At 36.4% G+C, this 26,838-nt stretch overlaps 1 protein-coding gene across 1 annotated transcript in view; it reads right to left on the reverse strand.

Moving 5' to 3' along the window:
• Positions 1-972: 972 nt before the first annotated feature.
• NYAP2 (neuronal tyrosine-phosphorylated phosphoinositide-3-kinase adaptor 2) overlaps positions 973-26,838 on the reverse strand; it is a 247,402-nt gene continuing 221,536 nt past the window's right edge. Inside the window, exon 6 of the mRNA XM_060151256.1 lies at positions 973-1,200. Coding sequence (XP_060007239.1) covers positions 973-1,200 — 228 coding nt within the window. The remainder of the gene's footprint in view (positions 1,201-26,838) is intronic.

Genomic DNA, 26,838 nt, shown 5'->3' on the forward strand with positions numbered 1-26,838 from the left:
TCTGGTTGAATGTATATTGGTCATTTTCTAGGGGAAACAAACATACACATGAAAAGTTACTCAAAAATAGTAGCAGTGGCTCTAATGCCACTGGTCCCACCCTCTTGAAAGCAGTTGTGCTGTTTAACCTTTGATTCCTTGTTCCTTCCATTATCACAGTGAAACCTGGTCTCCTCCAATCAAATCAATGATGCAAGGACATGTGTCCCTAAAGTCATTTCTGAAGGAAATGTTTTCTGCGGGGATGTCCAAATATATCCTATTAACTTTCTCTGGAGTCTGACTAACCATTGCTTAGTATAAACAAGATGATACTGGAGAGAAATTCTTATAAAGCCAATGTAGCAAAAATATTGGTGTTGATGTAACGTGGACACCCAAATTCAGCATCACATTGGCATTCATTTCCTGTCAAACCCTTAAAAACGTACAAAGCAACAGATGTTCCTAACGAATATGATATTCAACTTTTACATTGCTAGCACCAGATCATATATTGTGTGATTGAACATAACCTATCTGTGAGCTCGTGTACAGAAACCAAAGGTGGGCAGAAAGAAACATTTTAAATGCAAAAATTAATAATCAAAGGCATCAAGGGACATATAAAAGAGATAACAAACCAGTTAATACAGAAATTGTATCATATAGTAAAACTCTTGATATTTCTATCATTTATATACGTATAATGTGTATTATTTCAGGTGTCATCCATAAACTAGTAAAATATTTACATCTTAATATCTTCTGGATTCAAAATAATCCATGATAAATAAGTGTGCCTTAAATGCAAGGAAATATGGATTTTATCTTGAACTAGCCACGAATAGGCACAGCTTCCCATGGGTTTTCCAGGGAACCACTGGCATTCCATTTTGACTGAGACGATATGTAACAGTTACTTATCACATGACCGAGTCGACCTCCCTCTTCGTGCTAAATAATGTGGAGCTCACGCCATCCTGCACACAGTCATATGGCAGTGTCCCAGAATACCGTTTGCTGTTTAGAATAGGGTGGAGGGCTGTACTTCTTTGTACCCGCATTCTTCTTCCAGCTGGGTAGGATAGGCATGCTATCCTGTTTGCAAAGGCCCTTTTCCGTTTTCTGTCTAGCTTTTATTTCCTTGCACAAGCAACGTTTTTTCTCAATCATCTCAAGCATTGTATGGTCTCCATGAAACCACTGCATGCATGCCACCTAGCAAAAAAGAGTGAATACAGAAAAAAAAAAAATGGAATGAAAGCAGGTTTTTTTTCCACTGTGCTAGTAGTTGTTTCAAAAAATGTCAGCTGTTTCTATATTTTTGAAATTCTTACAAAGCAAAATTAAAGCATGGAAACTAAATAAAATTTGTACTTAAATTATTAAATATTGTAATATTATTAAACAATAATTTAGGGAAGAATAGTTTACCAATATGTTCTAAAAGTCCATACTATGGAAATAAAACCTTTTTAAAAAATTTTTAAGCAATTTGTCAAAAATTTAGCTATTATTTTTATGTTGACTCCATCATCGTATGCATCTCAATATGTCTAAGTTCAATTATTAGAATTACTTTTCAGTGAGATCTAATATGAATGTGATATGTCTTAAAGATTTTAATGAACAATTTTATTAGTAAAATAAAACTTGCATTTGTCTACAAATAACATATAGAATTAAGACTTTTAGTTATTCTTCTACCAAAATGAGTTTTAATTTGCATCTAATGCTTGGAATTTACATGCTTAAATAATTATTTTGCAAAGCAGTTTTGCTATACATTTTGGTGCTTCAGCAAATGTCTAATTAGAATCGTTGGCTTCTGCAATCATACTGACCCAGATCCCGAATAGTTCCAGAACTTCAAAGAAATAGATTCATCAGTTCAGTTGGGTACCAGGAGAAGATTCAGTGCTGACTATATATTGATACACATACATCTATTTCTGGACAGGTAAACACTGCTCCCAGGTGTATGTGGCTATGTCCACCAATAACTGTTCTTTAGAACAGAGCTAGCGAGTTGAGTCAGTGTCACAAGAACAGTAGTGTGATTGGGCCAAGAATCCAGGATGGTGATGTTTTCACTTAATTGTTTAAGCAAATCTACTCTGACTTGAAGAGTTCAAATGGCTCACTTGGAGTCACTAAATTTGACGGCACAATTTTAGGAAATAATCAGCAAAACCTTATATGTATAACACTTATTCTATACCAGATCCCTTTCTTCGTATTTTGCATAGTTTAATGCGTTTATTCCTCACAAAGATGATGCCCTGAAGTAAGTACTATTTATTCACCCATAATGACGAGTAAAATGAGACTTGACGAGATTTAGTAATTTGCCTAAGCTTACAGAGCCAACAAATGGCAGAGTCAGGATCTGAATCTAAGAGTTTATCTCCAACACCTGTATCTTAACAACTACACTCTACTGACTCTCATAGTGCGTGCAAAACTGGAAAGGATTGGGAAGATATATCAGTACAATGCCTTCAATGTACAGGTGAGGAAGTTAAGACTTCAAGAATTTACATACCTTGTCCAAACCAAACAGGTAGGCTTTGGTGTGAACAAGGCAAAACTGAATTCTCACAATTCTTAATTCTTTATGGAGAGGGCAGGATCTTGAGCTAGAAATCAAAGATTCAAATTCGGGATGTGTCAGATTTCCACTGGTCACTTCCATTTCTTGGTTTCTTTACATGAATAACTGAATGGATAATATCTTAATTTCAGAAGTTAGTATAAAAATTAGATTGGATAATGAAGGTGAAGTCATTTTTAAAACAGTGAAACATTGCCCAAGAATTATTATTCTAACACTGACAAATACCCAGCAGCGGTTTTCCATACCTGCTCTTTGCCAAGCATGTGCGAAGAACTCTGTATATGTTATGTTAAATCCTCCCAGCCACACTGAAAGTTAGGATTTAGCTACACACTACAAGTGAGAAAGCTGAGTCCCAGAAAGGTTAAGGAACTAGATCAGAGTCATAGGTTATTGGCTGTGATACAGGTCTATATCAAACTCAGATCTGCCTGACTCCAAAGTAAATCATCTTGCTACTACAGCAAACTCCATCTCCTGAATATTATATAGAAATTATAATGAGTTATTATTGTATGTACCACCATTTCCACATGCTACTCAAAAATGCAAATATATTTACAGCTTTATGAGTGAATAAAAATTGTTTATCAAATAAATCAAAATCAATGACTCGGACTTAGATTCCAGAAGATTATACTCTTAGATAAATATCTTGTATGTAATGAGCTTAACTTGACACAAAGTTTCTTGAAAGGATGGGCTGTGTTTGACACCTTTTGGTGTCCTCTAGCCCCTAGCCCAGGCCCTGGCCATGGCTGTTCACTTTTTAAGTGAAGTTCTAGGACAACAACCAACAGAGTTTTGTCCTAACAGGAGATTGCCAAAGTAGCTTGAAAATTTTTCAAAAGATTTATAGTATTTTCTAACATGATAATCTAAGCAATAAAAATACAATAACTCTATTTTGGTGGAAAGACAAGCAAAATTTATTGAGTGACTATAAACTGTTATAAATGGAATTTATAACACAGAATTCCCAGAGGGCCGGCCCCAAATCGCATCCAACACAGTAGCCCCAACATACAGAACAGAGTCATTTAGCTTTCAGTAAATGTTTTAGGAATGAATTGAAGCCACTGTCATTGAACAACAGTTTTTGTTGCATCTCAGAAAACTCTCAAGATAATTTTCTCCTTAGTAAAATCTCACTGGATTTTACACATCTCAAGGAAATCGCAAAACCTCCAGTCTTCTTTAAGGTAAGATATTTACAGCATCACTTCAATATTGTCATGGTCCACACAAACATTAAATCACTGATTACTTAATTTCCTTTAATATTTTTAGGTGTGAATCAGTATATGTAACGGCAAAATAATAATTTTCCTGGATTACTCTGACAACAGTGTCACCAATATATTTCATTATATTACATTTTATTTCATAGTTGTCATTACAGTTCATAAATGCATTACATTGTCTAGAATAAGTATGTGTTTTCAGTCAATTACTAGTTTATGCTATATATGTCAATTTATTAAGAAAAAATACATTCTTTAAAAATCTAAGGAATAGGAATTTAAGAAGAAAGAGATATGGTTTTTCACATTCTTTACATTTTCATTTTAGAATAGTTATATATCCCCTTGATTGAGATATAATGGTTCAAAATATTAGTAGAAGAAAATCAACCTTGTTTATCAGACTGACTGCAATATTGAACTATCTTCTTTTGGGGGTCAATTATATAGTCAGTAAAAATTCCATGAGAAAGCATTGCCCAATATGTGAAAGAGGGTGAGGTATTCTAAGAGAATTCAAATACAGGTTGTTAGAAGATAGAAAATTAATTTTTTAATTTTAAAAAGTTTAACAAGTCTGTCAAGTCTGCTGTAGAATCTTCTCATGTAAAATCTGCTATCAAACTTTTCTTCTCATTTAAAATACCCCGCCCCCAAATTATTATTATGTTACAATGATATGAATGAAGGGAGAATGAGATTCATTTTGGGGAAGATAAGTCTGCTTTTCATATTTACTTTTAAATAACGCATGTTTTTGAATATTTCTTTCTGGAGGGTACACATTGTTTTTAATTCCCCAAAATAAACTCAGTGTTACTTCCATGCCTATTGACATAGCCAAATCCCTCCCCCCTAAAATGTGTCAAAAATTATTTCATTCTGATAGTAAGATGTTATGCTTTAATTCATTATTTTACACATAACAAACAGCATGTTTAGCCATTATAGGAAGTGTGTTAAGACTACTACCCATAAAAGATATCTAGACTTTCCCATTTTTTGTTTATCATCAGATTCTTCATATCTAGTTTAAATTTAGCTGTAAAATTCCATTCCACTTCACCCTGTAGTTGAAAGAACTCTGTGAGTCAATTTACAACTAATTTGAAACTAAGCCCAGTAAATAAACTCTTCCAGTTTAGTTATTTAATCAAGTGTCCTGTTTCTCATCTTTAATCCATATGCATTTATTGCATGAACCATGAAGGAAAGAAAAAATACACAAGCAAGTTAAGTATGCATTGGAAGATAATTGTTCGATTAATATGAACACACATATATCTCGGACAAGATTCTCCTATTAACAAGGTTCAGTGGAGGCAATATTCTTGGCTAATTTCATGGAGATAAAAATGAAGTGAAGCTCCTCCGCAAGGAGGTGAAACATAAATCACCATTCCTTAAGTGTAGGCTACACACAGGACTTCTTTCCAAAGAGTACACTCTAGAAAGGAGGAGGAGAGGAACTTTACATGAAGAAACCTGTCAGACACTACCTGCGCCACACCTGGTGATCAGCAGTAATAAGTGACGTTGACAGTACGCACCTTTGATATGATGTGATAAGAAGGGCACTTTACCTCTGTGGTTTTCCTCCTCCAAACCATAACTTAGCCTAACCATGAGAAAAACACCAGATAAACCCAAACTGAGAGCCATTGTACAAAATACCAGTCCAGGGCTTCCCTGGTGGCACCGTGGTTGAGAGTCTGCCTGCCGATGCATGGGACACGGGTTCGTGCCCCGGTCCGGGAGGATCCCACGTGCCGCGGAGCGGCTGGGCGCGTGAGCCATGGCCGCTGAGCCTGAGCGTCCGGAGCCTGTGCTCCGCAACGGGAGAGGCCACGGCAGTGAGAGGCCCGCGTACCACAAAAAAAAAAAAAAAAAAAAAAAACAAATAACAGTCCAGTAATCCTCAAAACTGGCAAGGTCATACAAAATAAGGAAAGTCTGAGAAACCGTCACAGTCTAGAGAAGGTCAAGGAGACATGATGACTGAAATTAATTAATGTGGTACACTGGAAGAAATCCTGAAACTGATTGATAAAAACTAAGGAAATTCAAATAAGGTATGGGTTTTAATAATAATGTATCGATAGTGATTCATTAGTCGTGACAAAAACACCATTATAATGTAAGATATTAACAATAGAGGAAACTGGGTGTGGGGTATACAGGAACACTGTGTGTATTCTTTGCAGTTTTTCTGTAAATTTAAAACTACTCTAAAATTCAAAAATATATATATCTTTAAAAATAACGTGATGGGACCATATTCTTTCCAAAGAATAAGTAACTGTATCTTTCATTCTTTAGATGGAAGCAACATGGTATAAAGGAAGAGTTAGATGACTTGATTGGGCTCTTGATTGTTGTGTGACCTTGAAAAGTCATGTATCTCTCTGAACTTGTATGTACTTCCTATATACAGTACATATGTATATATAGGTACATAATTCATATATACATAGTATGTACACTTGAATATACTTTATATATAGTATGCATATTTGGAACTGAAAAAACGTAAAGTCCCATACATCATTCATGACCTTATCTATGGAGCTTTCAATGCATCAGGAATAACATAAATGAGGAGTCGTAATTCACTTCAATAATTACTTTCTCTAAAAAATAATCAAAGTACTTCCTGATATTGAGTACACTTCATCCAAGAAACAAAAGAATAGTCCAATAATAAATAAATCTCCATAATGTTTATTTAAAGTATTCAATTTTTCAAAGTATGTAAACCATAAGAGAAAAGAATACTCTGCAATAAGCACATGGAGAATTTCAATATTAAAAATGATACGAGAATAAAACTGATACAAGCATGCCTATCCCTATTGATTTTGATTTTGATGCCTCATGAGTAAGCACGTAAAAAAAAATTCATCAAAGATTTTTAGCAGGTGTGATACTGGCTTTGGAATTAAGTTTAGCTGTGAGCCTGAAGATTTGAGGATCAACTTTAATTTCTTAAACCATAGACACAATACCAATACTAATTTTCAGAAGCTTTTGGGGAAAAAAATATCTATCAGTTGCACGTTGCTCTCTCTGTCCCAATTTCTGCCACCTGGGTAGCCCATTTTATGAGAAGTCATCATTTCCAACTCTGTAATGACCTACATGGGAAAAGAATCTTAAAAAGAGTGGATAGATGTATATGTATAACTGAATCATTTTGCTGTACAGCAGAAAGTAACACAACATTGTAAATCAGCCACACTCCAATAAAAATTAATTAAAAAAAAAAGAAATCATCATTTCCAGTGTGAGGAGTACAAGCTTTAGTCTGGCTGAAAAGAAAGCTAGAGTTACCAAAGTTCTCTGAACTTTCCCTTTGCCCTGAAGAAAATGTCTCCAGGAGAGCACGGATAGCATTAGTGGGGCATCAAGGAAGAGCAGGTGTGAAGGCCAGCTGGTGTGATTTGAGAAAGGCGAGCAACATCTTCAGGAATTACAGGAGGAAGCAAGTCACTTTCACCTCTGCTGTCCCTGTCCTTAGGAGTCACAGGTCAGACAGAGGTGTTACTGCTCTCATTGAAAACGTTCTTCCTCTCTCATTTAGTGGGTAAAGAGATTGATCCTTTACTAACAAAATGTACATAAAGAATAAACACGTAAGCACCATGCCTTGTTTACATATATCTTCAGGAAAACGGACAGGGGTTGGCAAACTATAATACACTTCTCAAATAAAGTCCATTGCCTGTTTTAGTACAGCCCATAAACAAGAATTTTTGTTTTAAGCTTTTAAATAGTTGAAAAATAAACAAAGGAAGAATATGCCATGACAGGTGAAAATTATATGAAATTCACATGTCAGCATATATAAAGTTTTACCTGGCATACAGACATGCCCATGTGTCCGTGGATTAACTACAGCTGCTTTCACGCTATCAAGTAGAGTTCAGTCATTGGGACAGATACCACATGGCCTGTAAAGCCTAAACTAGTTATTGTCTGGCCCTTTAAAGAAAAAGGTTGCTAACTTTCTAGGTAAATAGGCAATTAACCCTTAAAATAAAAAATGCCTGATAGAAGACCCAAAAGGGTAATATCAATATTAGGACTATAAAAAAAAGGCTATAAAACAAAATCAAGAGCATCGATTCATGTATACTTACAATATTTTTCATATCAAGTTTGGCCCATTAGATGAATCATAAAGGATGAGACTTTTAGATTTTAAATCAGCTCTGACAATTAGTTTAGAGAAATTATTTGGGCACATTTTTACAATTTCATCATCATAAGAAAGAAGAGGCATGTTGGAATTAAAGAAATAAAGTGGATAATCTGGTTTAAATCCTCTAAATAAGAGATTCAATATAAGGTCAACCTTTTCTTTTAATAACCCTGCAGTGGCTATTTGCTTGTCTGTGCTAGGTCACAGTGTTGATTCAACTTCAATATAAAAGTTGCTTCGAGAACTTTTTAAAAAATAATGTTAGTGAATTATATTTCTTTTCTTTTTTTCCAACTATATTTTGGAAAGAAAAGGTCAGCTTTGCATAGCATAGGCAACGACATAAGCCCTCAATAAACCTTTTGAAATTGACATAACACAGAGATGGAAGGGTTATAATTATCTGCACTTGTCAGCAAATTCACTAATTTTTTTTTACTTAGTTATCAAATAACAAGTGCTCAAATCCATGTTCCTTGATCATTATACATTATAAGAAAAAAATGTCTTTTGCTTTGAATGAGGAAGACATACTCTATGTATCTATGTATGCATCTACCTCTCTCTTTCTATGTATTTGTGTAAAATAATTGAAAGCATAGAGAGGTGACCCAGCATCACAGTATTTTCTATGGTAAATATTAAAAGGTACAGTCAAATAATCCATGTGACTTTACAATGACATAAATACCATTTATTCTACTTTGAAAATTACAAATTCAAGGTCAGGAAGATGCTTCCACACTAAATGAATTGTTTTCTTTTTTCATGAAGGCCGGAATGAAGCTAATTCAACAGAAAAGTGTGAAATATCAAAAGTTAAAAACTACATAATGTAAGTGTGCAAAACAAAAAAAGATAATATAAATGTGCAATATTTTTTTTAAAAAAGATAACATAAGTTGACAAAACAAAAAAAGCAGGGACTTATCAGTTCCATAGGCCTGGAAAAGATCCTGGCTTTTAATCTCACTTTGGTGATGTTGTACAAGCTACTTATCTGGTTTTCTTGCTTGAGATATTATGAGAATTAAATATTATGTCTGAAATGTTCCTAGCTTTTAAACTTTTATGACAGTATTTGAAATAATTGCATCCTTGGGATAACTTTAGCATTTTTCATAGTTTTTGCCTATGTTTTTCTCATCTTTAACTCTGATCTATTGATTGTTTTTTTTTAATTATTCCTTTGTAATCCCCCCTCATTTATCAGCAGTGTTGATTTAGAACCTATGTTTTGTGAAAGAATTATTAGGCAGATATACACCTGAGGTATGTACTGAAACTGCAGTGTTTATTTCAGGTGGTCTAAATTTAGCTTTGAGATATAGATATATTATTAAAATGAGAACCACGTCTTGATTTCAGAGCTGCTTTTGAATGAGACATCATGGGTATACAGCCCTCATCCTTCTTTTTCTAGATCTGAAGATCTGCCTCAGTATACAATCTCTGATCAACTATAAGAAACATCACATGTTGGTATTTTAAGCCATATATTTGTTTTTAGGTATCTGTGCTTGTTTATATGATCAATTATGTAAAAATCACTCATCATAAAGATTAAAATTATAAGTTAATACACCTTACAATTGCATGGCTATAAGTAGAGTTTCAAGTGAATATAGATTGCTCATTTTTCTCTGCCTGCAAAATGAGGAAAACATCTAACTCTTCAGTTTTAGAGTGATGTCCTATAATCAAGACCCAGGTCACAAGTCACTTTCAAGGACAGAGGCTGGTCTGAACTACTCTGCTCAACAGTGGCAATTATAGCTGTTTCCAAGTTCTGCCAGTACACTGCACATCTGTCTGTAATAACAATAATCCTATTTTTGTGTGCACGTTTGATTTCCTTCTTAGGGGACAGAATAAGGTGGATAAAATGGATATCATGGCCTGGTTTTACCACTTATTAGTTGTGAGGTCTGGGACAAGTCATATAATCTTCCTGAGACCTTGGTTCTTCATCTGTAATATGAAAATAATAAGACCTCAGGTTTGCTGGGAGAATTGCATGTAATGATTTAGCATCTACTTCACGGTGGACACAAAAATATAGGCTCCTCTATCCCTAGTAGACTGTGAGTTCTTTGAAGATAAGGAGGGGCTCTATGGTTAATACTTACATCCTTATCCTTTAGCACGAGGAAATGTGTCATAAATACTCATGCAAGGAACGAATGAATAAACAAATGGATAACTAGAAGAGCAATGCTCTCTCAGTGTCTTCAGGAAAGGGGCTTTGGAAATCTTTGATTTATTGAATAATTTGATTTCACTTTGGCTCAGTTGAATCCAATAATATCCCAAATTGTACAAGGTTAAAGAGTATATTTCCTGGGATTTTTTTTTTTTTTTTTTTTTTTTTTTTTGGTACGCGGGCCTCTCACTGTTGTGGCCTCTCCCGTTTGCGGAGCACAGGCTCCGGACGCGCAGGCTCAGCGGCCATGGCTCACGGGCCCAGCCGCTCCGCGGCATGTGGGATCTTCCCGGACCGGGGCACGAACCCATGTCGCCTGCATCGGCAGGCGGACTCTCAACCACTGCGCCACCAGGGAAGCCCTTCCTGGGATTTTTGAGCCACAGAAGACATCTAACGTTAAACTCCGCCCTCCCTGCCATGTGAGCCGTAATCTGGGTGTTCTACAGCTGAAAACACTCTAGGGTGTTTGAATCCTTGGGGTCTCAAGGATTTGAGTTCTGGGGTCTCAGAATCCTTGACTCTTTGGCTCAGGTTAAGTGACAGACTGATGCTCCTTAAACTTGAGTATGTGGCCATCTCCCCTTGGGAATTTGCTAAAATCAATTCTTAGGCATTATACTTAGAGATTCTGAGTCTAGGTTCCAGGTAAGGTGGGTCTCAGGCAACTGCATTCAAATGGCCCAAAAGGCAGTTAATGCTATTCCATAAATGTTTCTCAAATCTGTCACCATCTTTTACATTTCCAGAGTCATTTTCCTGGTCCAGTCCCTGGACTATTAAGATTGGCTCTAAGGTTCCATTTATTGGCTACTTCGCATCCACGATCCACACTTCTGCCCAAGAGCTCCCTGAGAAGCCTCCACAAAATCATATTAACTCAACGGTTCCCTTTTTAACCTAAAGAACATAGTGAATGCTCCAGGCCCATCACAGTCAGCTTCAGTGTTGTCTTTTCTGGCTAATATTTTCTACCCAGCCGTTTACTTCATATGCCAGTCATAACTGACTACTCAAAACTCAACTGGGACCACAGGCACACTACTTGCTCCCATTTTTAGCTCAAGCTGTTTCCTCATTCTGGAACTCTCTTCCTCCCTGTGGCCTCATCTTTTCTGTGAAATCCCGCTTACGCTTTTAAAGTTGAGCTAAATGCAGCAAGAATCCATTGTGAGATCCTCTATGACTCTGACAGCCATGCTTGCTTATTTCTGGAGTACCATCTACTCATTCATTCATTCATTACTGAAATCAGCAACCTCTTACATGCATGTGTTTATTACAAGTTTTGCACAAGATTCTGAACTTCTGAAAAGCACAGATCTTGTTTACACCATTTTTGTAGCCCTAGAATCCTGAGTTAGTACTCCCACAGAAGTCCCACAATGTTTTAAATAGTTAAAGCTTCATTGAAATAATATTTCAAAGTGACTAGTTTGAGACGTAAACTTTTTCACTACATTTTTCTGATTATAAAAGTAAAATATACCTATTATACAAAATATGGGTAATAACATCATAAGTAAAAATTATCTGTGATACCACCATACAAAAAATGTAGTAAATTCCTCTCATAAATCATATATATATATTGTGATATCTTATGTATGTATAAAATACCCTTTTTTAAACTTGGGATTATACAGCATTATTATATCCTCAAATTTTTCTCATTATTAGAGTCTTAAATACTTTTCTCAAGACATGATAATAAAAACAAATTATTCATTATGAATATCTTTATTTAGTCATTTTATAATTGCTCACATTTGATCGGCTTTCATTTCTTAAATGCTGTAAATAATGTTTCAATATTTTATGATTTTTTTTTTCTTCAGGAAGCCACTCAAACAGTAATTCTCACAAAGGGTCAAAACATTTTAAGGCTCTTGATACAGACACAGCCTATTTGTCTTCCAGAAAAGTTAAACTATTTTCCATTCCCATAGCAGTATGGGACTTACACCACATCTTTATTAGCACTAAGTTGTGTTACCAAAAGAAAGAAGCAAACAAACAAGCAAGAAATTTGTCTGCATTTTATATGTCTAAAAGAACCCTTTGATTTCAAAATTTACTTTCATTAATAGAAAGTTGAATGAGTTTGGATATTTCACAGATGTTTAAAAACAGAAGAGTTGACACATAGCCTTAGTTTATTCTTTTTTTCTAATAAAGGGGTAGTTTTTACTAATTTATATATTTTAAAATTTAGGGTATTTATGCATTATTTATATTATTACTTTCCAATGTTTGACACTTTAGTCATGTACGTTATTACTAACAGGTGTTTCTAATTTTTATGTAGTAAAAGCAGTTAATTTTTTCAAAATTTCTCCATTTTTCTGTTCTTTAAATTTCCTGACTTTTTGGTAACCTACAAATATAACTCTTTATGTTTTTCAGAGTTTATGGTTTTATTGTATTCATGAATTCACCTTTTACTTCATTTGTTTACATTCTTCTTTGTTGTTAAAAGTACATTGCTTAGGAAGAGAAAAATATATTTAATAAGAAAAATGAGACAAAAGGTAAAACAATAAAAGGACAAATTTTACTTTTTAATTTTTCATGAGGTGAGAATCTACTTTTATTTATTTCACATATCTAATCAATTGTTCAAGCACATATTTATCAATCATAGTGGTTAAGCCATATTTCAAATTCTGTAAGTAATTCTGTACTTTAATTTCATTTTATGAGGTAGTAGCTGGTATAAAACTGTCAATCATTAGAATATGTATATCAGTTCTACCTTAAGGAAAATGATGTCTAAGTGAAAAACTTTTTCTTCTCCTCTTCAGATTACCCTGGCATAATCATTATCTTCTTGAAACATAAATCTATATGAATACACATATATATACACACAAACAGTCTTTTACAAAAAAAAATACCGTTTCATTCTCCAGCTTCAAATGATGCATATATTGGACAAATATCGTTTTCCAGGTTGCAATATATTATATCAAAGTCTTCTAAAGTGTTTCATTTTGGAAAATATTTAACAATTATGTTTAAAAGAATCATTACATTTCATTAAAAGAAAATCTATCATTACATTTCATTAAAAGAAAATCTAAGTCTGTTTTGAAGCTGTCTGGGAGCTGACCATATGCACATACACACATGCACATGAATACATATACATGCATACAATTCATATATAGTCAGAAACATAAGTATGTATGTGTGTATAAAAGTATGGATCAGGGCTTCCCTGGTGGCGCAGTGGTTGAGAGTCCACCTGCCAATGCAGGGGACACGGGTTCGTGCCCCGGTCCGGAGCCTGTGCTCCGCAGCGGGAGAGGCCACAACAGTGAGAGGCCCACATACCGCAAAAAAAAAAAAAAAAAAAAAAGTATGGATCATACATTTGTGTGTATATGTATGTATTTGTATGTATATTTGTGCATATATGTGTATATCAGATAAGTATGATTAAATTATTGAAAGCTATAGGTTTCAAAAACCAAAATTATAAGAGTTTTGCTGAAAGAATATATGTATCTACAATGTCACTGAAGAAAAATTAGTAGGCTAAAGTTAATAAAGTCTCATATCTTGAGATTCTTGATTGATCTCAAGGAATGATCTCAAAACACACTTGAATGATTTTATAAAAGTTCTAAAATAAGTTAGCAAGCTACATTCACCTTTGCTCAAGTGACTTTGGAATGAAGGATTGTCATGATCTAAGTAATAATCATAAGAACATCAACAATGTAATAATAACAGCAACCATTATTTATTATACGTAAACCATGTTCCAGACACCCGACTGGCACTTAGCATGTATCAATTTCTTTAGAGCTTAATAACTATATAAGCATGTCTTATTGCTATTTGTTAGATGATAAATTGCGGCTTGAAAAGGTTAACTAATATGTGTAGTATCATATTGCTAATAGAAGGCAGAACTAGAATTGGAATTCAAGACAAAATATACCAAGCGCTAGAGTCTGTGCCCTTATCATTACACTGGATTGTCTCACGGCTAATTCTGATTAAAGTGGCCCACACTGGAAACACACACACACACACACACACAATTGTTAGGGTACTTTTCACATAGTCACTTCACATAGCCAATAATATGGGAAAGTGTGCTGGGTCAAATGAAGGTGGTAAAGTTTGCTGCTGAAAGATTGAAAGATTAGAGGATTTATAAAGTATCAAAACTTTGGGGGAGGGATGAAACTTTGACCTTGTTATTTGTTATATTTGTCATTATTGTCATCACACCATACTCTCTGCTATTATCAAGATCACGGGCATGATAACCATATAGCATCTCCTCTCAGTGGGCAAGGCACTGTGTGAACACTCAGCCTGCTTCATTTCATTTTAGCCTCACAATAGCCCTGTGATCACCATATTACAGATGAAAAAATCAAGTTCAGAAGAGGTTAAAGATCACTTAGCAGTCTCTAGAGTCTGATTCCATACTGGGTGTGAAAGGGAATTATTAATAGAGCAGAACACTATCATCTCCTTCCCCAGGTTAGACCCTCTATCCATAGCTCAGATTCCTTGCCTCTAATCCACAAGAATATATTCATTAGTCCCCAGAGTATTTTCACTTGGTTATATTTAATATCCCACGGTTAAATTGCAAAGGTAGCTCTCTGTCTTCACTTTACCTCCCTCCTGGCTTCCTTCTTAAAGAAGTTATTACTAAAACATCTAAAGGATGGAGCATCATGATCGGAGATGTGTCCAAGTGGTGAATAATATAAAGTCCAATAACAATAAGAACAGTGGGGGGATTCCCTGATGGTCCAGTGGTTAGGACTCCACGCGTTCATTGTCAGGAGTGCAGGTCAATCCCTGGTCGGGGAACTAAGATCCTGCAAGCTGCACGGCACGCCCCAAAAAATTAAAAAAAAAAAAAAAAAGAACAATGGTTCTTTTCTTGCTATATAAGAATACCTCCATCTCATCTCACTTTCAAACTACTTACTCACTGGTTGTATTGCTATTTCCATATAATTGTGTGTTGAGGATACGTTACCTGCTCTGGGTCCTTCACCAAAGGAGTCCCTCTGAAGATATTTTTCATTTTACTTCACCAACCACAATTCAATTCAAGTTCATTTCAACAAGCACCTTTTCCTCAGTTTCATGGCAGCAAACAATATCGTTGTCCTCCTATACATATTTAAGCATCTTCAAGTATATTCACAAGTATAGTGAGATCTTAGTGCCTCTTGACTGAGTTGCACAGGAGTGTTGGCTGATTCAATGTGTGGCATTAGGATAAAAAGCCCAAGAAAGGCTGCATGAAGGAAAAAGACCAGGGATGGCTTTCATACCACCACAAAAGAAGACGCTAATTGCATCAAACCATAATTTTATAAAATTTTCACTGTCGCAGAATTTTAGAGGAGAATAAAATTTCAACTTCTAGAAAAATGAAGGTTTTAAACCCTTAAAATGATCACATTTTTATATTACAAGATGACAACTAAATGCAAAGCAAGTTGCTAAAATAGGATGTTAACTTGGTATCTCTTGTGAACAAACGCAAAATGCAAATTGGCAATTGTATGTGATTTAGCGTATGTTCTCTGGTGAAAGACTATGATCAAAAACAACGAAAAAACTATCTATCCAATAATGCACCATCCATCCAGGTGTGAGTGACATGGTATGTGCATCTCTATATATGTATACAGAGCATGTATACAGGTATAATAAGTAGATTCATCTGTGTAAGGATATAGAAAAATGCAATAGCTTTGAGAAATAATGATAATACTGCATGAGAAAGAGTTGATTTATGATATAGTTCTCAAGGGTCTGAAATTGCCTTAAAGCGTTGCTGCATTAAAATCTGCATAAAGTTGTGAAGGACATCTAACATAAGCATAAATGATATGTGATATGATATATGACATTCCTATATCAAAATGCAAGATGAGGCTTTTCAGAGGAAAGTTGATTTACGTCCAAATATCAAAAATATTATGTCTATGTCTTCAGGCAGGGCAATGTATAATCTTCAAATATAGCTATAGATATAAATACAGACATAGACATAGATATACATATATACATACATATAACTTAATTAGCCTTTTTACTATTTTATGATTATGAATTCTTTACTCTTGGAAAGTAAAAAAACTACAGAAAAATTGTGATACATTTCTTCCCAATAAAGAAGGCACAACATATTCCTTAGCAATTAAACCTAATAATGACTACAATTTCAGCCGTTAATTGATAAACTAATTGTTTGTATTAAAGAAAAAAAAACCTCTGAGCAGGTTTCAGAATTAATTTATGTTTTTAAATGCGCAAGAACTAAGTAGAATGCCTTAAAAAGACATTCCCTCAAAGAACAAACGGTATTACAAGATAAAATTCAATTATAACAAGTGTATTGATGTTTTTCACTAAGAATATTCTCTTAATCACTTACATTAGCATTAATTTAATTTCAAGTTTAATTCCATTACAAAATATTGGTTTTTAATAGTGCACATGGACTTGACTACAGATAAATTAGGGAGAGTCACATCTCAATAAACATTTGTTTTATCTAGCAAAAGAGAGGGAGGTTCAGAGACAAGCAGAATAAGCTAATTCTCAAGGAAAAGGCTTTACAAATCGCTGGTAGAGCTAATAATCATTTTCAGATCTTGGAATAGAGCTGAGAAAGTACATAAAATATATTTTTTCTCCACTAGAATGCATTGCCCAATAGGAGCTTAACTGTGTTATAGAATGAGAAACAAGCTGTGGATCAAAATACTTCCCTTCTGAAGCCAGCTTTGCTATTTACTAGCTCTGGCAAATCACTTCACTTCTCTTGGCCTCAGGTTAGAAAGGAAGAGAGGACACAAACTGTGAAATGCAGGGTTGCACCAGGCTCACAGGTGTATGTTGTATAAAATGCACAATATTTAAAATTTTTGAACCAATGTGAAAAAAAGTCATTAGATGATATAGGAAGAGAGAGAGAGAAACAGAGGGGGGAAAGGAGAAGGCCAGGACAAGAGCACCTAGAATTTGGCTTCTCTTGAAAAATCAGAGAAACATGACAACAGTTGGCTGGGTCTGAGTTTTCTCTCCTCTCTTTAAATAGGCTTGTCTTTCCTGTTCAACTTGGTTCTATGTAATTCACTGCTGAGGCAAAGTTCCAGTTGCCATTTTTCATTTCACTAGGAATAAAACTTTTCATTTGATAGAAAAATATTTTCTGCCCTGTTGATTCTATCAAAGTGAGAAAGTACTCATTTCCAATGCCTCCTAGGCAGCTGCAGGCGTTGGGGTCTGCGGCTCCCTTACTTCACCATCTAAATAAATTTCCTTTCATTTTGTGATTTCAAGTCTGAGCCACGTTGACCTAAAGTTTGTGGCCTTTCATCCTAACTCAAAATAAGCACTTATGCCCCAAGTAATCAAAATAACCCTTGTAATGTTGACCATAAACTAATTGGACTCCAATTAGTTTATGGTCAACATTACAAGGGTTTATAATTGGACTCTAATCCAATTATAATTGGATTTCCTCAAAAGAAGTTGGCCATTTTCCTTTTAGCCAAATTCATCCAAATTGCTATGAGTATGGAAAGGCAGGAAAAAATGAACATCTTGTACAAGAAACCCAAAATCAGCTTAAGAGCAAGCAGTTTCCTTGTAGCTTATGATCTACCAAGCCAAGAGTTCAATAGAGAGGTTCCTTCCTTGCTACCTAATTCATGTTCTCCATCTCAATTTCTTCTTGCCTGCTTCCCACGCTGTTTACTTACTGCCCAAGAAGACATCCTTCATGGTAATTCATATTATAACCATTGAGGATGCCAGCTCATTTAAAAATACCTTTCCTAAATCAATACTCAAAAAGCTTCTCTAATTGTGAAAAACATATGCTCTTTCAGCCTGAAAGTTATTACCTAGAAAATGGCTCTTCCATCCCAGGCCCTCTCAGCTCCTACCTTTCAAAGAATCAATTATGGGTTGCAGTATCATCCTCCACTATACATAAGGACCAACTTATGCTCAGAAGTGGAATCAAAGCTAAGACTTAAAGCAATAAAATCCTTGGTGGTGAGAAATGGACTATTTTCTGCCATATCGGTAAACAAAGGATGTCACAGTCATCGGTGATTGCAGCCACAGCCGATGGTGGGCTGGTGAGCCCTAAGGGAACTCAGGAAGGAAAGAATACCTGCCATCCGGCAGCCATCAGATGGCAGCCACTCCCTCCGGTGAGCCCTGAGGAAACTCAGGCTGTGAAAGCACAGGATACTGGCCCCAGATAGCTGAGGTGCATATCTAAGGAATGATTTCAGTGAGCCCAGATTCTTGCATCTCCCCATACATAGAAAAGGACTAAATTCCTTAACTTGAGATGTCTGGTTTTCCTTAATTAACAATAATCTTTTGATGTTCGGACTACCTGGTCATTGTTGCAAAACTCCTATATAACCTGGTTTCCCCCCTCACCTCCTCGGAGGAGCAGTTCTCTCAGGGTTACTTGAGATGCTGCCTCCCGGGCTTGAAGTCCCACCAAATAAAACATAACTTTCAACTCTTAGGTTGTGAATATCTTTTTTTTTTGCCGTACGCGGGCCTCTCACTGTTGTGGCCTCTCCCGTTGCGGAGCACAGGCTCCGGACGCACAGGCTCAGCAGCCATGGCTCACGGGCCCAGCCGCTCCGCGGCATGTGGGATCTTCCTGGACCGGGGCATGAACCCGCGTCCCCTGCATCGGCAAGCGCACTCTCAACCACTGCGCCACCAGGGAAGCCCTGAATATCTTTTTTTAGTCGACAGTGGAAATGACTTTTGGATTGTCCCTGTGCCTCGGCCATATTATGCTACCCTCATTCACAAGTCACTATAGCATTTGCCTTACTAATGCCCTTCAGTTGGGGGCTTCAGAGAAAGGAAAGAGAGTCAACAGAGGGATAATGCTGGGGACAGTGGCAAGGAAGAGCAGAATGGAGAGGGAATTACTGCTGCTATAAGACTTCTGTTCCTAGAAAACTGCTTTCATCATGTCATTTATCTCCCTAGAATGTCAAAGGGCTTCCATTGTCAGCAGTATTATGTCTACATAACTTGGTGCATTTAAACATATGGACCTTATGGCCACACCTGCTTTCATGATCTCATTGCCTACAACTCCCTTATTAGAACCCTTGGTTCCCTCCAGCTTGTGGCAGTGCATACCATTCCTGATTCAAATCGACCCTGCTCAATTTCTGTAACAACCTCAATTGGGAAAAGAATTTGAAAAAGAATAGATACATGTATATGTATAACTGAATCACTTTGTTGTACACCTGATACTAACACAACATTGCTAATCAACTGTGCTCCAATACAAAATAAAAAGTTAAAAAAAAAAGAAAAAAAGACTCCCTCAGTCAAGACTGCTAGATGTCCAAGGAGATGACATACCTACTACTTTTGAAAATATGAGGAATCCCTTTTGGTATGCTGCTCTGGGTCCAGTTTCTAAGAGCCTGAAGAAGTAACTGACACAACTTCACAAGTCCATGCTTTCATAAAACTACGACAAACTTTCTTCCTCTCAGCTCTTATTGGTTTAGACCAATAAACCACTCAGAAATAAAATATGGGGGGGAAATGAAAATCAGAAAGACAAAGGACAAGCAGAAGGATATGGGTGTTTTGTAATAGTTTGTAGAATCCTTCCTACCAGAAGGATTCAAATGGAATTGAGGTGGCCAAAAAATTCCTACTGTTAACTTTCATCTCTGCTTCCCTATTTCAACTGCTCTTCCCATGGCTCCCCGCACCTGCCAACATAAAGATAATTCTAAACGCATGTGCTACATTCTAGTAGAATAATTCACACATTACTCCTGAAAGAGCTTACAACTTCTCATGGCTATACTTAGGACCTTAGTATTAAATAATAAAGAACCAATATATTTTAATAATTTTAATTTCTTGGAATATCATCCTTAAGACAACATTTAATTAACATTTTTCTAATGAAAGTAACATAAATGGTTTTCTAAGTTGATTCATAAAGAAGAGTGCTCAATCTCAAAACCGTACCTGATTGGATGGTTTGCATCTTTCAGTGTCCAAAAAACAACGTGTGCAGGAGGCTTCTTTGCAGTACTAATGGTAATTAGGGTGCTAAACACATTATTAACAACTGACTTATACTGAGCACACATAATGTGTCTGGTGCTCTTCCAGATGCTTTATATATGCTAATTTTTTTTTTTTTCACTGTTGTGGCCTCTCCCGTTGCGGAGCACAGGCTCCAGACGCGCAGGTTCAGCGGCCATGGCTCACGGGCCCAGCCGCTCCGCGACATGTGGGATCCCCCCGGACCGGGGCACGAACCCGTGTCCCCTGCATCGGCAGGCCGACTCTCAACCACTGCACCACCAGGGAGGCCCCTATATATGCTAATTTAATTACTCCTTGCATCCATCTATAAGTTCGATAGTATGATGCCCATTTTACAGATGAACAGTTGAGGCTCTAAGAGTAAGAAACATGCCCCAATCACTGAGCAAATAAGTGGATGGAATAGAATCTGAACTCAGGCAAACTAACTCCACAGCCCCCATTTTTAAGTCTTATACCATGTGGCTCAGTTCTTGGGGTGGCTGTGTGAATGCAATGAGGTTATATATATAAATATTTCCTATTATATAGATATCACTGTTCCAGGAAAACAGCATGTGACCAATAGCTGTTCATTTTTCTTCTCTTGCAATTTCATAGATTAAATAACTGAGGTTCAGAGGAGTCAAATCACTTGCCCCAAGATGGGTCACCTGGGAATAGAATCGCCAGGTCTTACTCCAGAATCTGCAAAGTTGCACTGCTTCTGTATGAATGCAGTAAGTCATCAGGAAGTCCGAAGACTGTAGGCACTTCCGAGATCATCCCCTCCACTTTTGCACCATCACTGCTATCAGGATTTATGCACTTTTGTGTACAATAATTACGTATTGAGTATTCAAACCCTTGAACTTCAAACTTCAAACCCTTGAAGTTACACAGGGCCTTGTGACTGAATTCTGAATGTGTGTCTCTCTCAGGACAGACATAGGAAAATCTGTCACACATGACACTCTCTCTTTTTCCCCATCTGTCAGCCTGAGACAGAGGATTCAGCAGAAGGCTCAGAGGTTCTCAGGAATGACAGAGTCATGGGTTCAGAGGAGCCCAGATCTGTCCAACAATCAGGAACAGCCATCAACCAGGAACATCCATATTGGATCTGTGCAACTAAGAAACATTTTTTCAAGGGAAAAACACTAAAATTTTTGGTTGTGTCTGTTACAGCAGCTCTGTTACTCACTTAACTAATACACAATCACAAATGTAAAAAGCCACACAAAGTGTGAGGAAGTATACAACTCTTGGACAACTTGTGTCCCATCTAGTTTTTTAATATGGCTATAGCTGGATCTAGAGTAGAATGTCCTAGAATGATATTTTCCAACATTCTACATCCTATCTTTAAAAAGACTCCTGTGGATAGATACAAATCTAATTATGGAAATGCCATGCAATGTAAGTGACGGCTTCTTTACATACATTTTTTTAATGAAGGTGTGGGTTCCGAATTACAAAACCAACCCTAGCCTTTTCACAGTCAATAGTCCATTTCCAGTTTTCAGAAAACAGAATTGCATTGGAAGCGTCGTTGGGGAAGTTATGAACCGTCTTGGCTTTCCATTTTATACAATAGAAATACTAGTCTCTGTTACAATTTGACTGTGTGGGATGAATGAAATAGATAATATCCTTATAATAAACTTATATAAATATAAGATGCTAGCTCTGTCATCTAAAGATGTATGCTCACCATACAATGCCTTGAATTAAAACAAAAATGAACATTCTGAGAAAATTGAGCCCTAGAACTGTAGAAAAGTGCACATGATTGCCCATAGAATAAGGAAAGGAGCAATGCCATATTTGGCATTCATAGTAGTACAGAATTTACTTTAGAAATAAACTGCACCCCTTTGCTATGTGTAATATAGCCCCGGGATCAACTCCACACCCTTGTCCTCTGTTGGTACATTCCTACGAGGCAGGCCTTTAGAGAACCAGAACTTTTTCCATACTTCTAAATTTGAGCAACTTTTACTCTCTGCCAGAGAGGTCTTTGGTTAAAAAGAGAGAGATTTCTTTTGTCAAATTCATCAAAACAACATTTAGAGGTTTCTAATGACATTCTAACTTGAAACACTGGAACTTGTGAGCAGATGTACTGATGAATCCAAACACTCATTGAGTGTGTGGGAGGGATTTACATGACAAGAGGAAATGCCAAGAGGTAAACTGAGCATCATAGCACATTAAGGACTGCGTGAGCTGCTTTATAGATCATCTCATCTCACGTCTCCATTTAAATGCACTAAAATAGTTGTGACTCTCTCTATATTACAGATGAGGAAACCGAGGTCCCAGAGCTGGGTGGTGAAGGATAGAAGTTTTAAGTCAGGGTTGATTGATTCTACAACCTGTCATCTTTCTACATGACAAAGCATTCTCTGAAATTAGAAGAAAGATAAAAGTCAATAATAAAATAGATTTGAAAAAGAAATTAAAACCATTAGAAACTTCACTCTTCAAATGACAATGTATTACCAAATGTGTCTGAAACGTATTGTTTTAAGTTATACTAGATAGTAAATAGAATTACTTAATTCAATATGTCAGGGAGGAAGAAATTTTCCTCTACCCTCTAGGTTCTTCTGGCTGGTCTAAGAATTAAATTGACATGAGACAGATTAATATGAGAAAAATCAAACAGAAGTTTAATAACATGCATACATGGGAGAGACACAGGAAAATTGAGTAACTCACCAAAATGGCCCAAGCCCTCACCTTAAATGTCATCTTCAGCTAAAGACAAAAGAGGATGCAGGGGGTAGTGATTTAGGACTTCAAAGGGAATGAAGGCAATTCACATGGAGATGGAAAACAAATGTTTGGTAGATAAAAGTTTGCTGGGCCAGGCAGAGACAATGGGACACCAGAGGAATTTTAACAAACAGATTTTGCTAGGTTCCTCCCTGTCTACACACTACTTCATACTATAGTTATCTGTGGTGATAGTTCCCTTCGTGGAACAGGTCTTCTATCTACATTCTTTTGGGCAGTTAAGAATGCCAAAGGTTTATCCTGAGTCTTTTGGTCCTTAAAAAATAATCAGCTTAAATTAATCCTTCTGCCAAAAAGACATAATTAGGGGTGGCAAATTTTGCTCCCCTGCAAATATAATTATCAAACACTTAAGTAAACATTGTAGAAAATGTTTTAAGATACCAAGGCTCTCTCTGTATCATATATATTATAATTAATGCAAAATATCTCACTTTTAGTTAGTGTTATTTTTTCCTAGGACCAGGATTTCAACATATACAGTGTTTTTAATATTTTCTTTCCTACCTTTTTTTCCCCTGAAATAAAGTACTTGTTTTTCTAAAGCATTCCTCAAAAATGAGAACATGACTCCGAAAGCAACTGTAATGGTGTCCATACTTGTTAAGCTATATTTTTCCCTAAACGTTCTTGCCAAGTTTCTCATACAATATATTTAATATCTTTCTCTTAGCTGGGGTAGAAATAAAATAATTTATTCATTGTCCTTTGAGGATTGTGCAATGGTAACAAAACCAATGATGCTGTCCACTTTATCATATATTACCATTTTCCTATATCCTTTAGAACTATAATTACAGCTCATCTTAATTGCTACCATTTTCCAGATAAGGCACCTGAGTCAGAAAGGTTAAATAATTTGTCCATGAAACTCTGCCAAGGGATAACTGAGCCAGGATTAAACTCAAAGATTCTGCACATCTGCACATTTATATCATGAGCAATGCATTCCATAAATTAGAATATTCTGACTGGGATTCCTCTGAGCCTCTCAAGCTTATATCCCACATCTTGTCATGCAATTCAAAAATATATAATATTCAGGAAAGAAGAAAATGGTCTTTATTTTTCCTCTCTTTCACAAAATACTACAAACTGAAGGAAATATTGCTTCTTTCCCATGAAATTTTAGAAAAAGTTCTGAAAGAACTTGACCTCTGAAGATGGAACCTACTAATTTGTTCTAAGTTTTCAGAGGAGCAACTGAAAACTCATTCGTCATTCGTAAACAATGACTAATGAAATACATTAATGTAACCTAGGCAGATTGCGAAAAAAACATCTTGTTGGGTGATTTGAGAAGGTAGTAATTGTTAGTCATTTATTTTACTATAGAAATTAATAAATCCCATTATGTTTCTCCCATTAACAAATAAGACCGAAGTTTTGTCCCTCACTTTGCTAAAACATGATCTACTCTAAAATCAGTATGTTATTAGAAGTATAACTTCCAGATTATACCCCATGTTCAAGTTCTCTGAACCTCAGTGACCCCTGTGCACTTGGCAAACATCAACTAATCTTCAGGACACTTCCACTGGGACCAAATATAACCTCCAGTTTTCTATCAACAGATTGTTCCCGGGAGAACCTGCAAAGAGATCAGATTCGGGATATGGGATGGAACACATGTTCCACTTCTCAGTTGACTAATGGCAAGTATGCAGGGGCTTCCTGGTCTCAAACAGTGAAAGGAGACAAAACAACACAGCATAACAGGTCAGGGGTCATGGTCATAGGACGAGGCTTCTAGACTGAGGGCAGCTGTCCACCCTGCACTGTGCATTGATTCACTCGGCACATCTCTGGTTTCTCCAAGAATCACTATAGCACCATCACTCATGGCTGCCCTCTGCACATTCACCTGGAACAGTCCCAAAGGGCAAACGTGGACTCAAATATTTCTTGTCAACTATTCCAGATGCACTAACCTTCTCCACTCCTCACCAACGCTTCTAGATAAAGAGATAATAAATTCTTCTAAGAGGGATTCATAAACTCTCAGACTATTTTTTAAGTGAAGTTCACAAAGCGTTACATCAGCAAACACCAGAAAATATAGCCCTTCTTAACATGGCATGTCAGAATGCTTTTTAAACCTCCGAATCCACACACCACAACTTAATATATATTCAAAGCCCCAAACTCTCTGCAAGTTACACTCTCTTCAAGACACCCGTTCCCTCATCAAAGTCTTGCTGGGAGAAACAGACGTTTTTCATTTACTTTTGCTTCTTCCCTCTGCCCAGCAGCTCTCAGAGCAAGAAAACCAGTTACTGAAACTCTACTGCACCCAACTCAGGAACATTAAGACCCTAAACTTTGTGGCCTCGCCCAACTTCCTCAGCCTTGCCTTGCTTTGTCATTATGCCCAAGATGAAGGGGAAAAGGAGGAGAGTTGGTAGTGAGTACAGAGATGGCTGAAGATCCCTTTGGCATTTTCACCCTCCCTGCCAAGGAAGAATGGGTAGGAGCTAAGACTGCTGGTGCCCCAAACTGTTCTTGTTTCACCGAATATCAGTTCTCAAAGGAGAATGAACTTTCTGACTATCCTGTATGTCTAATAATTGCTCATCGGTACTAGAATCCTACTACCAAAAACGTTACACGACCATAGCATATGACATGAATTTGATTCACAAGTGCCCATATTTCCTATCAGTGCCTGGAAAAAGTGGAGTTTGCTATTGCTTCAAAGTAATAATCCAAGAATCATGTTTATTTTTCTTAAAAAGAAAGAAAAAACAAAAAGTTATAACCAGCCCAAATACATTTTAGGAAAATTGACTTTAATCCAAATCACTGTCATCCCAAAACATATAAAAAATTTTGAGTTATTATTTGATGCTCCCAAAATGATTGCTAAAAATCTATAGTAGGATTTTTTAGAGAAAAAAAAAAAAACACTGTATTTTTCTGAAGAGATAAACTAGTCAATAGTACCCCCTAGTGGCAATAGACGCTCATCTGCTTGGGAATCGGCTGTGGTTTTAAAATCTCCAAAGGGAAGATTTCATGACCTCTCCCGGTAAAACATTCCAGGATTTTACTCTCAGGTCTAATAAAAATACTTTACAAGACAGCATGCACCCATTTCCTCTAGTCAAACCTGCCTCTTTAGTTGAGATGAGAAACAGATTGTCTCTACCCTTTATTGCTGGCCTTTGTGTACATCGTTAGGGCCATGGAGAGGGAACCACAGCAAAATTGTGTGAAACGGGTCTGGTCAGAGGAACTCATCATGGCCCACCTACATATCCGTGCAGAGGACGACCCGCAGATACTAGGTCCACTGTTCAGAGCAGAGGGTGTAATTTAACGGGCCAGAATGTGCAAAGCAAAGATCTCCATCTGAAGACTGCTTCAAGGGTCCCTCATAGAACGTGAATCACTGCACCCTTGACCTCTGCACAGGGTCACTCCAACTGCGACTCTTCTCAGAGGCGATACTCAAAACGGGTTTTAATCAGGCATCTTCGAATAATAGTGTCTATTAATGTTTTCACTCTCTGCACTTCGATTATGATGGGACAGAACTAAAATTAAAGTTTGTTTTTTCTCTTTAAAGTCTAGCATTATACCTTTTCTATCACTGAACTGAAGGCTATTTTACATTTTCCTCATTTAACTCTTTAAAAGTGAATAAACTTTTGATTTTTTATGTTATTCACTTTAGCACTTC

The sequence above is a fragment of the Lagenorhynchus albirostris genome, chromosome 6, assembly GCF_949774975.1.
Source record: "Lagenorhynchus albirostris chromosome 6, mLagAlb1.1, whole genome shotgun sequence".
Classification (NCBI taxonomy): Eukaryota; Metazoa; Chordata; class Mammalia; order Artiodactyla; family Delphinidae; genus Lagenorhynchus; species Lagenorhynchus albirostris.